At 43.3% G+C, this 18,934-nt stretch overlaps 1 protein-coding gene across 1 annotated transcript in view; it reads left to right on the top strand.

Annotated features, from left to right (window-relative positions):
• The first annotated feature begins 481 nt into the window (after window positions 1-481).
• ppm1lb (protein phosphatase, Mg2+/Mn2+ dependent, 1Lb) overlaps window positions 482-18,934 on the top strand; it is a 63,442-nt gene continuing 44,989 nt past the window's right edge. The window contains exon 1 of the mRNA XM_033631825.2: window positions 482-1,404. Within this exon, the coding sequence (XP_033487716.2) occupies window positions 1,006-1,404 (399 nt within the window). The 5' untranslated portion in view covers window positions 482-1,005. The remainder of the gene's footprint in view (window positions 1,405-18,934) is intronic.

The raw sequence follows: 18,934 nt of genomic DNA, 5'->3' as shown, positions 1-18,934 counted from the left end.
TCAGTGAAATCATCCATTTATGATATGAACTTATCGTGTTTTCACTCAGCAATTCTTTCTCTTCTTTTTATCTAACTTTATCTTATTTAGATTTGGCTTTAATTGTGTTTTTAAATGTTGCTGTAATGCTTTTCTTAAGCAAGGCAATTTGAATTGCCTCTTTTTTTAAAGGAGTTATGCAGGTAGGTATGATCAATTTTTCTGTGCAAGCTGTTATTCAAATTAAAAGTGTTTGTTAGATTAAGGTAAAGAAGTTGGTGTCATATCATGTGGAGCAGTGGAAAACAAACTTGACACATGATTAATTATAATTAATTAATTAATTGTAGGTGTTTTTAATTGTCAAAACGTATAGAATAGAAACAGAAACATGGTTAAAACGTTTATTTCAACATACTACTATAGAAATTAATCACACTGGCTCCTCTAGGTCTGTAAATCGTTTGGCGGACATTCCGAGCTGCACCTGAAGGCAGCACCCCCGTTTAGTCAGTCAGCGGCGGAGAGTCGCAGCCAGTGTGGCAGCTGGGAATGTGGGGGTTTCACCACAGACCGCTATTTTCAGGACTGGGAACCGTAGCTGGACTGGCCAGGGAGATACTCTGCCCACGGCTTTGCTCTAGCCAACACGCCGGCTTCATCTGAAGCCCAAAAGAGGCGACCTGCGTTTTACCGTCCGGGGAGTCGGTGTTCACGGACCGCACGGACCGTGGCTCACTGCGGGGCTGCATGCTCGAGGGGAACCATCCGGAGCACCGCGTTTGTTCCGCCGGTCTGTGCACGTAGGCTAACACCTCACCTCCTGCCTGGTGTGTCCGGTTAACATGCAGTGAAGTGTCGTCCGTTTAGTGAGTAAAATCTGCATGTGTCCCGGTGTGAACCGCTCGGTTAGATGTGTCTGTTTCACCGCTACCAAACCTCTCACACCAACGACGATGGACTGAGATCTGCGGCGGGGGCGAGCGACACACAACCTGCCGCGATTTCCTGCATGTAAATAAATAAATGATAGAGGATACAATGACCCTGCTGTCTCTGTTAGGTCGGATCATGCGTTATTTTCTGCTCAGACCGGAGACCTTGTTCCTGCTGTGCATCAGCCTGGCTCTGTGGAGTTACTTCTTCCACACGGATGAAGTGAAGACCATCGTCAAGTCCAGCCGGGATGCGGTCAAGATGGTCAAGGGGAAAGTGGCGGAGATGATGCAGAACGAGCGGTTCGGTGGGCTAGACGTCCTGGACGCGGAGTTCTCCAAGACTTGGGAGTTCAAGAGCAACAATGTGGCCGTGTACTCCATCCAAGGCCGGCGAGACCATATGGAGGACAGGTTCGAGGTGCTCACCGACATCGTCAACAAGAGCCACCCGTCTATATTTGGGATCTTTGATGGCCATGGAGGAGAGGTGAGTGCAGTGTGTGGGGAGAGGGGCATCATCTGCCTGTGTAGTGTCTCCTTCAGGCATGCAGTCCACATTACACTCACTGTCTCATTCAGGGCCTACATGTGTGTGTGGGGACCCAGGGGCCCCAAACTGAGCTGTTGGGGCCCCTAAAGTGTCTGGATCCAAGTGTGTTTTTATCAGTGTTTTGTATCTATCCTGTCTGGTCTGGTGTGCAGTCAAAAATGTACTGAGCCCAATCCACAAGTGAGTCAAAGCAGAGGAAGCCCCAACCGTCCTTTTTAGACTTTGAAAAGTACATTTTTAAAGATGGAAGTATGCGTTTAGGGCCCAACTTACAATTTATTTATTTTTTAGACAATGAAACAAATAAAAAGCTTTATTAGGCTACATGTTAAAAATGATGTCCAATGCCCAAATGCAATGATTAACCTAATCTAGGCTACTATGACATTTGCAGGGCCGGATCATCCTGCCAGGGGGGTAAAAATAAACTGCTGGGCTCCTGTTACAGTAACTCCTGTTATTATTCCCACTTTTTAAACCAGTGGCCAGTGTGTATATTATTCATAAAGATGTGTTTTCATTGGTATATAATAACCCGAAGATAAGAATAGTTGGGTTTTCGCTACCTTAGAGAGCCTTTTATATCTACACACTGAGCGGGTCCTCCTTCATGGAGTCCACCATGTTGTTTCTACAGTAACCTGAATGGACAAGTCAAACACAGACTCTAAATAGGACTATTCATGTTTTTGCATTGGCCATGGTAGTTCTCCTACACACTTGGCAAACAGTTTAAATGTCAATTCTGCAACCTCACTGCAAGATGCCATTAAATCCTTCACACTAGATCTTTAATGGACCCCTTTTCTATCATTGAGTAAACTGACGACCCCTGACCAAGGGACATATTTTATGGATATTTAGTAATTTATTTAATGCATAACAATATTAGCACAGAATAACTGATAAACTGTAAACTTAACCTGAAGAGTGAACGCAATAGCTATAGGAATTCTAAAAAACAAGCAATTTTGATTAATTTTGAACAGATTATTTTCTGTGAATGTTTCATCAGAGATAATTTTCCTGAACTTTTTCTGTCTGTATTATGTATTCTTATTAAATTATTAACTACTACTGCAGTGCCCATTCAAAACATAGGTGTTCGTAACGGGCCGATTGCTTGCACTGTGGTATTATGGCTTGCAGCTCTCTGCTTACACAAACAACTTCACACTCGATACTTAGCTTTTTCATCCCTTGTGAAGATGTGCTTCACTCTCTGCAGAGCCCTGAAGCCCCGCCCCCATTGCTGCGAAGAGCCACAGAGCGCTGTTCACTTCTTTGTTCAAAGTTTTTTGATATTAAACATGTTGCGTGTCCAAATGGCACCAAATTCCACAATGCAATTTTTTTATCCCCCCAGCAATACTCTCCACTCAATGTGTACGTAGTCTGTTGTTTAGCCCCGCCCACACTAAACACGTTTGACCTACACAACGGCACTACCTGAAAGTGGGTGTCTATAGAGAATAGGCAACGACGTCATGGCAGATTGCCTTCTAGGTAGTAGCATCCGTCATTTAGAACAAATTTTTTTAACGGAGATAATAAACAACAGTGGACAAGTTAAAGGGCAAGTGCAACTTTTTCCTTTTCTTTTTTGTTAAAGATTATTTTTGGGCTTTTTTGCCTTTAATGACCAGACAGTTTTATGAAGCGTGAAGGGGAGAGAGAGAGGGGGTGACATGCAGCAATGACATGGCTGCAACGGCAGTGACACTGCCCTTGTACCTTGGGATGCCCACCTTACCTGCTAAGCTACTGGACACCTTAAGTGCAACGTCATTTAAGAGAGAAGCTGAACAAGCAAGTAAAGGAGCGCTACTTTGCAAATTTAACGGAAACAAACAGCCTCAATCCGTACAAACTAGTGATTCGGTCAGGCAGTTTGGGTAAGCTTGTTAGAAATTATCACGGGTGTCGAGCGGGTGGGTCACAAAGTGACACAGCAGCGTAGTAAATAATTTAACTTTCAGAGATGTGCAATAATCCAACATCCACCATCTCTTTGTCTCTCTTCATGTCTTTCGGACAGCAAGCAGCTTAATCATCAGCGCTACTGCACTCAGGCTTTTGAGCAGGAAAATCTGTTGAGGTCCGACATATTTAAATCTCTCCTGTCATGATGTCCGGTAAAAACATTTCCCTCTTCAAATATGTAGGCTTAACACCATGTCCTAACAGCAAGCATGTTCCCTTTCTGTCCGCACTGTAAATATGCCCTTCTGTCATATAAACAAACCACTGTATGTATAAGCTTTGTGCTCATATAAACAGGCCACGTAGGTTATCAGCTGTACGCTCAATCATACTTCAGATGTGTGAGTGCTTGCTGTCTTCCTACATTTGTACTTTATAAACAGAAATCATACATTTTATATTGTGATATTTACTGAAAATGACATAGAATATAACCAACAGCGAGCAGGAGCATCTCTGTTTGCGGGTTTATGGTTCGGGTTTAGGTCATTGATTAATTCAAATGTTTACACGTCAGGCGTAGAATAGTTATGGCGGTTAATAATGCAGCAAACATTCACCATTCCACCATGTTTTCAAGCTCATATATGAACTAAATCGCATCGTCTAATAGTACTCAGTCTCTGTTATAATCTGTAACAAATCACTGGCTGCATATGAAGATATAAGGGTACAGTTGCAAATTGACCTCTTGGTTTTCTGGCTGAAGAGCGGAGTACAGCGTGGGTCAGCTGGAGGCTGCTTAGAGGCTGTGGGATATAGCCAGGCACCTGAGAGTCAAGCCAGGGCCCACGAAGCACACTGGAGGTTTTACCGGGGCTTAAGAGGCAGTCATAGCCGGTGAGAGGCCTGCAGAGCATGTTGGAAGCTCCACATCCAGGGGTGTGTGGAGTCTTGCACTCCGTCTGGTTCTTCAACATCCTTTGCGAGCCCTGGCTCTCCTCTCGCCGGAGAACCAGAGGGAGGGTGAGAGGTTGGCGGGGTCTGAGCCCACAGCCCTCTGTCGGCTTTCCTTCAGTGTTCACATACCTCTGGAGGTGGAGCTGTGGACTTTTGTCTGTTTTTCCGGGAATTTGTAGGGCGGGAGTTGCAGAGAAAAGTAACGTTAGTGGGATGGACCTCAAGGACAAATAATAAAGAAGAACCATAGATGGTATAGATAATGGACGTAGCTTCAGTGACATCACCCACTGGTTTGTGGACTGCTGTTTAGAAACCTCGAGCCTGGCATTTTGTCTGTCGCCGTTTTGGATTTTTGAAGCCAGTAGTGACCATATTTGGATGAGAGGCTGGAACTTTGGAGGATGAGGGGTGGATCTGAATCAAAGACTGTAGTGACGGCTCAGATAAGCTGTCACTCAAGACTTTGGGCCTTAATTACATGTAAACGGGTAAGTTATAAAAAAAAATGTACTCCCTGTACAGATGTCACGAATGTTGAAATTTGCCATAGAGACCAAAAACGTTTTCTGTACCAGGCTGTAAACATGTTTATTTTTGCTGTTAAGTTAAGCATTTTAACATAGGGGTTGATGGGGATTAACTCTGTTTTGGAGCCAGCCTCAAGTGGCCATCTGATGAACTGCAGTTTTTGGCACTTCCACATAGGCTTCATTTTTCAAGCCTCAGAGGTTGCTGTTTGAGCAGGACACACTTTAAGACCCTTAGTTGATATTGTGTGCCACTGAAGTGGTGCATAGTCAAATACAAGGACAAAGCAGGGGACACATAACACGAATGGAGATATCGGGGCTCATGGAAGCAAGTTGTAATCCAGCCTTGGACATTTGTCATTGAATGTTTGTAGATAAGTGGAGCAGCAGCCCAGGATCCCCAACTGTGCGTATTGGATCCCATAATTCCTTGCTACAGCCCTGCACACATGCACCCACATTTAATCTGTTTTCTTCCAAAGTCAAAGCTACTGCTTCTCATCTATTTACAGCTTAAAATCATGCTAAAAATATCCGTCTCTCATGTTTTTTAGCCAAAACATTTTTAGGATGCAGACGGCACAGGCCCCATGGTCTAACGTGATTATAGCTGGGAGGAGGAGGATAAACTCAAATCGGTGTGCTCCAGAGGCGTATAAACCACTAGCTGAGCTCATGAGCAAAGCATAACTGAAGTGGGTCATTAGATCACTGATTTGCTGGTAACTGTCCACCTCCAGTTGAAACTTGTTTGCAGCTAAGCAATCTCCTTTTCCGTCCGCTTCCTTGTTACTAACTAATGTTGTTTTTCAACATGAACGTGGCAGTGCGTTCAGGGCAGCACAGCGAGACTCTTAAAAAGAGAAGTTGTCAGTTAAAGGGACCAAAGAGCATTGGAGATGACAACACGGTTAGATGGGAGCACGTAAACACTGATTTCTCATGAAGTCATGGCACGCCTGAACACTGGTATTGTTTCCAGGGACTTAAACATGACCTCAGCTGACAGTAGTGATGCGACAGAGCCACACAGAAAAAAAAAAAAAACGCACTAAGTGTAAGTGACAAGGTATCCCATTTTCCTCTCTCTACCCCCCGTTCTCTTCTCTATTCAGCTTGTACATTAAACATTACACACTTTCTGATCAGTCAGTTCTGGTTGCTGGGGAGCTCTGTGCTGTTTTTGGGCCTGACAGAGACTGTCTTCAGTTTGACTGCTGTGGTCTGATTGAGGCTGAACAATAACAGGCTAAAAATAGGCCGCCAAAGGCATAGAGGATAGCTGTTCTTTTAGGGGAAATTAAATTTTAGGCCGCGGTGCTGACTGCTGCAGCTTTTGACCAAAAGTGGTCATTGGATTGTTTTTCCCCTGCGGCCTTTTTCCTCATGCTTCTTCTCTCTGTGGAGTTCCTTTTTAGAGATCGGTGACCTAACCTGTGAGCCCTGCTGCAGCTACCACACATATGATTTAGAGGCTAGGAGAAATAAATAGCGAACAGGAGATATATGTTTGTGTATGTGTGGGGGAAAAAAGGGATAAAACGAGTGGGAGAGCATCCATGGCGAGAGTGAGAAGAGAGGGTTCAGATTTGCCCATGTAGGCGAGGAAGCTGTTTTATCACTGCATGTCCATGGGCAACAATTTGGTCTGTTTTCGTTCCCACGCCCTCTTTTGAAGTGTGTGAAATGGTTGCCAGACAGCAGCCTTCAGAAACAACTTCCTCTCTTTAGCGAATCTAGATTTTTGTTAGCTAGAGGGCACTGAATAAAGCAGAGGGATGCTGAGTGGCCCAAGGCAACACCAGGAATACTGGCTGCCTCAGCTGGCTAGTTAGTGAGGTGTCAGCCGCTTCCATTTCTCTCTCTCCACACACACACACACACACACACACACTCTGCTCATCCAAAGCACATACACAGTCATTAAAGGAATGTCGGACTGGTGTCACCATCTATCTAGCATCCAAGACTTTGCATCAACATCAACAGGTCTTGGCCACTGTTTACAAAGTCTGTAATGGACGGATATGCAATTTTCACTGGAGTATGATGGTGCCAACTAGAGTGGAGATTCAACATAGACGTCAAGGGAAGAGGTAGTGGATCCAAATGCAATTAGGCCTGCAGCTGATGATTTTTGATTATTATTGTTTAATCTGCCGGTCATTTTCTAGATGGATTTTTCATCTATAAAATGTTAGAAAAAAGTCAGAAATGCCCATCACAATTTCCAAAAGCCCAACATGACATCTTAAGACTGTCCAAAACCTAGATATTCACTTTCCTATCACATAAAACAAGGGAAAACAGCCAGTTCTCATAAGTGGCAGGCACGTTGAAATCCCAAGCGCCCATTTTTCAGGGCGCAATGGCTATGCTTTGAGATAAACCAAGTTCAACTTTTGCAGCACGCACCACATGTTACGTGACGAGGAACAACCAGTCACAGCCGACACATATCTTTCCCTTTATCCGTAAATATCAGTCTGTGGAAAATGTGAAAAGGTGTCTTGGTCATATTAAGTCATGCTTATAATTTGTTTATTTCAAAATGTAGAGAGTAACATTATGGTAGACAACTGTTTTGTTTTTTTTTAATTTTACCTGTAAACGGGTCACCGATGCTGCTTTGCTTGACTTTGGAAACGCACAAGAATTCCTGGTATGCAGCATTGCAGCAATACTGAAGTTCAGTCAGTTTTAAGTCGGATATGCAACGCGCTATCCTGCCACTAGAGGGCACGTGATCAACTTTCAGCTTGACCAATGTGTGTCGCTACTCTGGTATTGTAGGGTCCTAGTCTCATCTAGGTTACTGTAGAAACAACATGGCGGACTCCGTGGAAAAGGACCTGCTCTATGTCTAGATTCTATTGTAACAAAACCCAATGATTCCTATTTGCAGGTGATCATTTACCAATGAAAACATAGCTATGAATATTATACTCCATTTTTGCCAATGTGTCCCTCTGAATCCTACACACTGGACCCATAGGTAATAATTATAATTTTTATTTACCATCTCTGATTCCAAGCTTCATCCTTTTGCAGTTTGAGAAAGCTTTTGCTCTCTTCCTTGTACCACCTCCACTTCATCGAGTTGTTGTAAATGCAAGTAGCAGGTGTTGTGAAATAGTACAGGCTGTAAATGGAGCTTTTGAACGCTAGGAATAACAGCACCTGATGTCATCACTGTGTCATTCTTACAGACTGGCAGAGATGTTTTGCATCATGGGATGCATAAAATCACATCTTTATTTATGGACCCTGTAGGGTAGGTGCAGTTTTAGGTTAGATGTTTTGGGAAACACTCGTTGGGAAACTAGGGCCCTGGATATTTGACTTTTAGGATATTTGTTCATTGGGTAGTTCTTTGGTTTTCAATTTTAGGATTGGGACATTGTTTTTTTCTTTTTTTTTTTACTATTTAAATGGGTAAAACCTTATTTTATTGTAGAGCTGCATATTGATTCGCTTCACAGCACTGTTAAGGCATTGTCAGATTTGGAGGCTACTATTACAAGCATTTATATATGTCTATAATTTATACCTGATAAGAACAATTTGTCACAAGCTGTTATTGTGTCACAAAAAGTTATAGGGCCTCGTTCAGCTAAACCTGTTGGGGTTACAAACATGCATACACACACCAAGCCTTCTGGGAAGTGTTCTTTATTAACAAATAACAAGGCCGAAGCTTCGAATATTCGCTGTGGATTACTACCGAATCTCTGGAGCCTAAAAAATGGTATTCAGGACAACCCTAGAAGCAACTAATAAAAAAGGATCTTCTTACTTATTCGTCCTCCATAATTCAGATTCGTTCAGCTTTGTTTCACGCCATGTTTTTCCCCTGGTCGTCCATCCGCAGTGGTTCCACGTCCCCTCAGTAGGATGGTAGGTTTGAGAACCACTGTGCTAAGCTAAGCTGTTCTCCACCAGGCTCTAGCTGTTTACTTAGCTTGCAAACTTGAGAGTGGTATCGATCTGGTTTCTCTCTTCAAGAAAGCCAATAAGTGCATTTCCCAAAATGTCAAACTGTACCTAACAGTGTCAATCTGCATTTGCAGTAAGATCCAGGATGATTTGAACTCTGTGATGTGGATGTGAGTTCAGCGTGTTGGAGGATAGAAAGTTAAGGAAGCCAGTCAGTTTATGACCAGATAAATCAAAACTCTGTGCTAAATAACGTGAAAATGCTCTTTTTTTTTCTTTCTGTATCTCTCCACACCACACACTCACCCACACACACCAACGCAAATTCAATTTAATTTTGTTAAAAATCCGTTTTTAATGTGAACACATCCATCGGCGTTCTCAGCCATATTAGACGATGACTCAGGGAGGGGATTTATCTGTTAAACGGAGACTGATTTTTAGCTGACACATGGGAATAACCTGCATGAAAGTGATAGCCCTGGGCTCTCCATCCACAGTACAGCAACATGGGCCAGTTGTTCCTTACTGGCATGTAGAGACTCGGCCATACTCTGCTCCTGCCCGCCACACTGTCAGGTTGTGACTTCAGGTGCTGCAAAATTACCTTAACTGTAGAGTACAGAGAAGGCATTCACTACAAGGCTGTTAAGTGTGGGAGCTTCTTCTCTCTGTCTGTTTTGCGGTCCTTTTAGCTTTTGTTCTGCTGATTTCTTTTTCTATCACGGGCACGGCTCACTCTTTCAAGTAGTTTCGATCTACTGTGTTTGTTTGTGAGTGGGTTGTGATAGATATATAGTCTAACTGTGTAGGAGGCGATAGGAGAGCGTGGAGTAAAGAAGTTGAAAACAAAAAAACCCACTAACAACAGGACGATGACCATTTTTAGAGGGATCTTCTGTCTTTATTCAGCTCTTAGCTTGTCCTTCGTTCACCTTTGCTTCATATTCAGGCTGAATGGCCATTTCATTTAAACTTCATTATTCATTTCTTGAATTGCAAAGCAGACGTGACTTTTGGGAGCAATTGCAGCAGTGGTGCAGCATAGTTCACCTTCTTTGCCACTTTGCAACGAAGGACATCTTATAGTAGGAGAGGCTGGTGTTTGAATTTTAGATATTTTAATGTGTTTATGTGCATGTTTGTGTTTTGCTCCAGGAGCACGGGGTGGGTTACATAGTTTATATACTAAGCAGTTTGAATTCCTCCAGAGTTTGCTCTCACTAGAGAGATGAAAGAAAGAGTCGGCATGTGACTAATTGCACTGTTGGCATTACAGGATTAGAGAGGGAGCAAACGAAGGGAGGGAGTGTGTGAACACCAAGGACAGCAGTGTGTGTGTGTGTGTGTGTGTGTGTGTGTGTGTGTGTGTGTGTGTGTGTGTGTGTGCGTGCGTGCATGTGCGTGTGCATGAATATTTATGTGTGTGTTGCAAGCTTGCACAGGACAGTGCACTGCTTCTCCTTCATGGACTTGAGGTCTCACACGGAGATGAGAGGGGCAGTGTGGCGTTATCTGGTCTTCCAGGAAGAGATGACTTCACTGTGAGAGAGTGAAATGCCAGGGGCCTATCGGGACCAGACACCTGCTTCACACTATTTCACATCATGTCGTCAATCAGTGCCCTCAGGAAATGTGTAAAATAGACTTAACAGGCACTCATTTTGAAGCGGACTAGATAAATTTAAATTTGAATTTATTGTTAAAGCAGCTATAATCAGTATTTTTATATTTATAATGGATCCTGTGTATCTGAAAGGGCTTATGTGTAGCGATGAACCAACAAAACCCAACTTCACTTTTTCGGTCGTTGTTTGGTTTTATAGCTCGCAACTTTACTGCTGTGATTCATTTTGGCCACAGCAGGAAGCTGTTTTCAGCAAAAACAAAAGCGCTAAAGACTCACTGTACACTACCTACCCAACTCTAAACAACAGACAGACATAGTTAGGAACTAACTGGCGAACTTACCGGAGCATCTATCTGCTAAAAAGCCAGATATTTCCCCCTGGATTGGTGGAGACCAAAAACAGAGCTAAAAGAAGAATGAATATTACTTACATTCATCAGGTGGTCATAAGCACGACTCAGAATAAATGCTAATGTTGCTCCATAGCTGCTAGATGTGAAACTAGACAAACTGTTTAGCAGGATAAAGCAGTTTCATGTTACAAATCAGCATTTATGCCATGCTGTTTGGCTCGTCAGACTGGCTGCTAGCCCAGCACCTGCTAATGTGTGCTTACGTTTTTATGCCTCTGCGCTGGAAATAGCCATAGCCGGAGACATTATGTTTTTGGGTGTCCGCCCATACGTCTGTCCCATTCTCATGAATGCGATATCTCAAGAACACCTTGAGGGATTCTTCAAATTTGGCACAAACATTCACTTGGACTCGACGATGAACTGATTAGATTTTGGTGGTCAAAGGTCAGTGTGACCTCACAACATGCTTTTGGCCATAACTCAAGAATTCTTACACTAATTACGACAAAACTCACTAATGTCCCCAAAAGGTCAAAGGTCAACTTCACTGTGACAACATAATGTTCTGCAGAAACACTTTTCTGGCTTTTACACCGCATCATAACTCAGAAAAAGAGACATTTGGCCAGATGCTGAATTGGTGACACTAATCTTGAGCGTCCGCCTTAAAACTGTGCTGATTTTATAGATCTTATGTGCTGCCGGGGGCAGTGAAGCATCCATGTTTTCACAAACATGGATGTAAACTTTAAAAGAAATTTACTGGTGTGCAGAGGCATACAACCGCAATAATTCTAGTTAACCTGATCATTTCAGATCCAGTGTGAACCTGCTTTATTCAGTGACTTTCCGAAGCTGCTCATATGGTGGCAAATGCAGAAATGCAAATGGCCCTATCTGGAGTGTTTGGTTTGTCCGTTGTGGGCTATTGTAGAAACATGGCGGTGCAACATTTGGATCTCTGTGGATGAGGTTTGCTCCCTACTGTATGTAGATATAAAAGGCTCAATCTAAGGTAAGGAAAACATGATGATTTTTTTTCTCTCATTATATTCCATCCCTGCTAATATATCCCCCTAAATCCTGCACACTGGACCTTTGAAAGGTGATAATATGTCCATATGTGTATTTACAGCTTGTTTCTGCTGCCCCAAGTGGCCAATGAATCAGCTATTGCCGATTTAAGGACATAAAATCCCTCCACTGATGTGGTGTCACAGGCCAGCTCATTCCCTTCTATAAACCATGACATGACTATGACTGTAGTGCATAGCATCACCAGGCTGAAGCTGAAACATCAGCAGCAGGGCTAAAGTCATACACTGGAGTGTCCTTGACTAAGACTGTATTCCTGGCAGCTCCAGCAGTTTACTCTGCACTTTAAAGGGCAAAAAAAGGTGAATTAATCTAATGAGGGTCGGCACAATCACCCATTACTACTGTTATCCTTCTGTACCCACTTTTGGCGAAAGCTGACGCTCAACATTTCAGCTCTTCCTTGATGTCAAGTGAAGCAGAAAGTGGAAAGCACACGGGAGGTCATGTTCTGCTGGAAAATACTAGTGCAGCAGAGAAGAGACCGCAGAGCTTGAGGACTCTGCTGAAACGTCCTCTGACCTTTTGGTAATTTGTCCCCGGTGGTGAGGTTTGTTTTCCTTGTAGCGAGAGGACTGTCGGAGAGCGACAGAGGAGTGGAGTCCCGGAGTGAAACACACCAAATAAATAGATGAATGGGCCTGTTGCCTGTCAAGCAACCTAAATGTTTAGCCCTGGAGTAAACATCTGTAATCTCTTCCTTTCCACTGTCGCCCTCTTCCATAAAGTAAATGTCATTCAGAAGTCTGCTCATTTTAATAATGTTTTGCGTCTGTGTGTCTTAGCATGTGAAAACCTCCTCCTAGTTTCAGATAAGAGCATTTAGGAGGTTAAAAAGAACATGCACTTCTCTGTTTTAATAGGTGTTTGTGACTGTGTGACAGGATCGTGTGTGTGTTTGCCAACAGCGTGTAGCGCCAGATAAGAGTGCCTTCTTCAGCCTCAGTGTGCCGTCCTTCCCTGTTGGCAGCGACTGCTCAATAATTTAACACCCTCTCTGTCAAACACTTCTGCTAAAACCCCCTGACTAAATATACACGCACCTCCAAGGAGAAAGAAGGCACAAGGTCATTGTTCACATCTCATCATATCACGGTATACGCTGAGTTTTCCGGGATGTGGAAAGTTGTTGTGAAGTTGGAGCTTCATGGTGTTTAGCTTCTCTTTGTCGTCCTCCACTTCACCCACTCATCTCCCAGTGGGGTTAGTTTGAGCTGACATGGTGGTGAAAGGTGGGTTTGGTAATGGAGCTGTTGTGTTTGTTTGCCAAATCCCTCTGTGACCCCACATCACCCTGTTTTTTTCTTTTCGCCTATTTTCCCCTCCTCCCTCCGTCTTCGCCTCTCTCTCAGGGGGTTGGCAGTGAATGAATGGGCCACAAAAACGCCATCTCTAAGGCCATGTCAACCTGCTGTCCCCCCATTATAGCATCTCATCAGACCCCACTGTGTCCACACTTGCCTCGGCTGTTTGCCATGCTCAGTCGCCACCACCCCATGCGATGTGTTCCCTATTTAAATGCCAAGCATGCTGCTTGTGTTGGAAGTGTAGGTTTGAAATCCAATTCTGGACATTGCGAAGCTACAAGTCTGGCTCTGACTGCATAATGCTCGCCTACAGCAGTGCTATATTTGTCCACAGCAGTGCTATTAGGTTGTACAGTCTTATGTGTGTTTTTTGGTCTGTAGCTGATTAGCAGTCCCTAAATCAAATCACATGGCTGGAATTGACTGGGCTGCTTGGTCTAATCTACACGTCTGTTTGAAAGAGGGACATTCTTCACGTACAAGGCAGTTATGTAAAATGCTGAGATGAAAGAATGCATGTTTTTTTTTCATCTTTTCTTTTGAATATCGTCTACAACTTTAATCTGACTACAGGAGTTTGTATGCCAGCACCGGCTCCACAATTGTTTGTTTGTCTGTGTGTGATTGAGAAAATAGATGAGTCAGTTGGAGTTTGCCTGCTCGCTGTCTTGGCAGCGGAGGACGGCGGGAGAAGAATGTTGGCTGAGAGAAGGTAGCAAGTCGCAGCTGTTGTGAGTTAGCGACATTGGTGTGATTGTGTACGCAAAGAAAGCGGGCCGTGATTTTTTGTAACGCTCACAGTTGTGGCTCTTTCCTCTCGTCTCGCTGGCCAGATGGGCCTGTGGGTAGGGCAGGTGCATCCTGGTAAACGGAAACAGCCCTCCTGGTTGTGTTTGTCTGTCACTGTCGCTTATCACTATCCATATCCATGAGTTGGACAAGTTGTTCATTTAAAATCTCTCAGATAGAAAATGAAGTGTTTTTAAGTTATAGAATTTGTTCTCCATGGTTACTTAGTCTGAATGTATGATTCCACGTCAACACCTTGGTGTGAACATTAAAAAGTTTGCATTCTGGAGCTGGCCTGCCGCACATGTGCTCCGCAGCCCTTCAGACATCGATCCATCCAGACAGGAGGAATGCAGCTGATATGAATGTTTGATATTTGCACATGGTTTCTATTCAGTGTGAGCCACAAACCTTCAAATACACTCTGCAGTGAGCCAACTCTGAGCCAGGTTGTCTTTAATTTACACTGTGACGAAGGCTCACAAGATAAGAGCGGATCGGAATCCACAGCATGTCATTAATTTGTGCTTGTGATTAAAATTGGGAGGTAGAAGGATCGTATATGCACACAGATGTGCATGTGTGTGTGAGTGTGTGTTCTGAATGCATTCTTAAGCACAGTATGTGTGATTGTTTGTGTACCAGGGTCTTGCTGGACCTCTGCCATGTACTGTTGATTATGGCCCTTTGAGATTTATGACCCTTACGGTTTTTTACACCCTGTTGTTTTCCTCTGTGGTTCCCTCTTTTTTTCAGGGCACTTATTGAAAAAGGGTGGTGCCGGGGCAATCTAACACTGGTAAGGGTTTCTGGTGAACCATCTGCTGCGTAAGGGTTAGATAAAGTTGTTGGTCCTAAGGAGAAAACAGATGAGTTTGGAGAGAGAATGGAAAAAGACATAATAGGGAAGAGGAATAATGAAGCAGATTGAGGGTAATTTGCAAACAGATTGCAGACGAAGCCCACATGTTCGTCAGGGTAACTGCAGTAAATAAACTTAATCTTCCGATGGGATTTTAAAGTTGACTCCAATCTGGATTTGTCCGACCCTTTCTTTGTAATCCTGAACCAAGTCAACAGTGGCTAAAGGCCACAACGAGCAAGATGAGTATAAACCCTACACTTAGCCTATTACTGACTGGGACGTGGCTATCTACTGGATGCCAGAGATTAATGTTTGAGGCATCCAGAGGTATCTTTTGGCCTCATTCAGAAAATCAGAAGTTCACTTGCGCTGACCCCAGTAACATAACTGCACTCACACATTTTTTCTGTTAACATCACGTTTTTACATCGGCTGCAACTTCAGATTATTTTCATTGTCGTTTAATCTGTCAATTATTTTCATGATCAATCGATTAGTTGTTCGGTCTATGGTACAAAAGGTCGATAAGCGTGTCCTAAAGCCTAAGATGACATCCTCAAATGTCTTGCTTCATCCACAACTCAAAGATATTGAGTTTACTGTCCCAGGGGTATGAAGAAACAAGAAATTATTAACATGTAAACTGGAATTAGAGAAATTTGATTTTTTTTTTTCTTGAACTATTACTCAAACCAACTAACTGATTATCATATTAGTTGGTGATTAATTTAAAGGGCCAGTGTGTAAAATGGGTTGAAAACAGTGACATCAGTGGTCAAATTCTAGATTGCAGGGCTCACTCGCTCACCCCTCCCGTCGGGTAAATGACGGTGGCCTCGTAGGGACAAAAAGCCTTGCGCACGAGTTTTTCAGGAGGAGAATATTTATTTAGAAATCTAAACCATGTTACGATATTGTAATGAATCCCTCACGAGCAGGATACCAGAGGAGCGTTCGGGAAAAAGGCCAGTTTATTTGAGCACTCCAAAAACTCCGGTAACACTCCAGGGTGTAAAAGACTCCGTCCCAAACTCTGACTCTTCTAGCGTAACAGACACACTTCATACACACATACTCGTTTACTATACCGAGTGGGGACCCCCCTCCCCTCTCTGCTCCGCCCACCTCCAGCCCGCACACTGACTGACAGCGTAGCCGGTAAACAGAGCTCAGCTGTTTATTTAACCTAGCAATATCTCCGGACTATAGTAGCTGCAATGGACGACTTTGAACGCGATTTTGAAGAGTTTCTTGTAGCGGACACAGACCCAGAGCCATACCTGTTTGAGCTGGAGCATACAGATGAGGAACTCCATGTGTTTGATGCTGAGCGGGCGAGAAGAGAGGCTGAATGCACAGAATGGGATTCGGTGCTACCATTGTTGGGGAGATATATCATCAGGAAGAAAAGCGTCGCAGAGGGTGCATCACAGGGAGTGAAGCTGCGTCTTCTTTTCCTCGCAGATGACGGTTCGGGTTCATTCTCTCCTGTTGCGTGGTAAGTGTGGTCCATTTGCAAACTTTATAACTAAAAAAACTTTTCACTACTCTCTATCGACGAACTACTAACACTCTCTGCTGTTTCCTCCTCCTCCTTCCTTCCTTCCGCTGTCTTCGTTGGTTCATTTATACACGCGAAACGCGCTCTCTGGCGCTATATATATATATATATATATATATATATATATATATATATATATATATATATATATATATATATAAGCATAATTATAAGGCTACGAAAACCAAACGAATTTTATTTTATAGCGATTATACACTTGTATAAACATATTAACGGGTAGAATATTCAGATTCAGATTCAGATTGACAATAAACCATGCCAAATATTACACACTGGCCCTTTAATAGTTGACAGGTAGCCAGTTAATTGTTGCAACTCTAATGATCATTGTACTGGAGCTTAATCCATACCAGAGGTCAATGCCTTAACGTTTTTTATTGTAAAACATGTAAATATTTTAACCTAACACCATTTGTCTCACTATCAAGTATATATTAAAATGTTTGCAGTTTTAAGATGAAAACTACACATTTTTACAAAATAGCATGCCTTATTTTAAAACTAGGTTTCTCTACTAGTAGAGCGCCAGTGTCCTTTGCGATGAAGGAAGTCAAACAGCATTGTTCTTGATACAAGGGCCTCAGGTAGCGATCGTTTTCATTATTGATTTATTTGTCAGTTCTTTTCTTGGTTAATTGCTTGGCCACAAAATGTCAGAAAAGCATTAAAAATGCTAATTTTCCTTGAAGGTGACGTCTTCAAATTGCTTATTTCATGTGATCAATAGTTCATTCAGTTTCCGTAACCGCTTACCCAGTGCAGGGTCATGGGTGTGCTGGAGCCTATTCCAGCTGTCATTGGACAGGTCGCCAGACTATCTCAGGGTTGGCCCACTGACACAGACACATTCACAGCTCACATTTACACCTACAGGCAATTTAGAGTCACCAGTTAACTTAAACTGCATGTCTTTGGGTTGTGGGAGGAAGCCAGAGAACCTGCAGAAAGCCCATGCTGACACGGGGTAGAACATGCAGTCTCCACAGAGAAAGGACCCTGGCTGGCCAGTTGATTCAAACCCACAGCCCTCTTCCCAATGTGTTGCCCTTGATCAATAGTCCCCAACTGAAAAAATATTCATTTTACAATCATATAAGATAGAGAAAAGCGTTGAAAAAGTTGAAGAAGCTTGAACTGGAGAATGGTTTGTGTTTTTGCTTGAAAAATGACTCAATCGCTTAGTTATAAATAATTAATACTTTAATCGACTCATCGTTTCAAGCCTTTCACACGTAGCCATGGCAGGTTATTGCTCTAAAGATAATGTGTAGGTGTAATAATAACTTCGATCTGCCACTGACATTTGTGCACTACCCATTAGGGCAACAGATATACAGTATACTTTAACTTCAGCGTGCTGGTAAATGGGTCTCATTTAAAGGAGCTTTGCAGTATGTGTGTGAGTGTGTGTTGAGGGTCACGGGCTGGTGATGGCTCGGAGTGGATGGGAAGTTTAGAGGCAGATAAGCAGGGTTGGTAATTGATTAGTGTGGTGCAGAGGAAGCTTACGGTGATGTGAGCTAATGCTAACAGCTCAAGGCTCTTAGGATCCCTGCTCTCTTCCTGAGAGCGTCTCTAAGCCGAGGCTAAAAGGAGTAGAGGAGACAGCGGGGCAGATTAGATTTACACTAATCCCACTGGGGAGATTGGGACTATACATTCTCTCTATGGATTCTTTTTTTCCGCCGTCCCTCTCCCGCTTGTCTGTGTTTACTCATTTTCCCTGATTAATTCCTCTTTGCCTTCCTGTTCGACTTATTTATATTTTTAGGTTTCCCTCTCCTTCTAGCGCAGACATATACACATCCAGTACCTGCATGTATTTGTTATCCTGAGAAGTCTGCATGTTGCCCCCTTCCTGAGTTGATTTAATGAGCTTATCCAGCAGCAGAGCTGGCAGCCATACTTACAGCTGCTCAGAGGAGGAGAGATGCTTCATTGAGGGTGAGAGGAGAGGAAAACGACAGTGTGGATGATAAGTGCCCTCAGCTGGGTCAGGAGAGAGGAGGACAGAGGGGGGAAAGATGCCAAGAGGGGAGGAGAGGAGAAAAGAAGAGAGGGATTGACAAATAAGCCCAAGAAATAAAAATGCCGCAGGCTTACAGAAATGAAGGTAGTGGAAGACGGAGCTTAAAGCTGCTGTTTGGAGGTGAAGAAAAGGCAGGGAAGAAGGAATTTCTTTCAGAGGGGATGGGATAAAAACATGGATGCTGAGAGGCAACGCCTTGCCCATAGCCTTAAGATTTTCCAGGCCTGCAGCATAACTCATGTTTGACAGAAAGTTTGTGTAGATTCAGAGGCTCAAAGAGTACGTGTGAAGGAAAGTGTTGGCAGATAGAGGCTAAACATACTGTAACTGTACAGCACACTGTGAGTGCCAGCTGAGTTTTTTTTTCTCATCTTTTGATCATACGTCTGTCAGACTGAAGGCCGCGGCACCATGGGGCAGTTCCTCCCCCGAGAAAGCATGACATACTTTTCCACCTCTTTC

This window comes from Epinephelus lanceolatus, chromosome 4, assembly GCF_041903045.1.
Source record: "Epinephelus lanceolatus isolate andai-2023 chromosome 4, ASM4190304v1, whole genome shotgun sequence".
Classification (NCBI taxonomy): Eukaryota; Metazoa; Chordata; class Actinopteri; order Perciformes; family Serranidae; genus Epinephelus; species Epinephelus lanceolatus.
The sequence above is the reverse complement of the archived record's forward strand: the minus strand, read 5'-3'. Positions and strand labels throughout refer to the sequence as shown.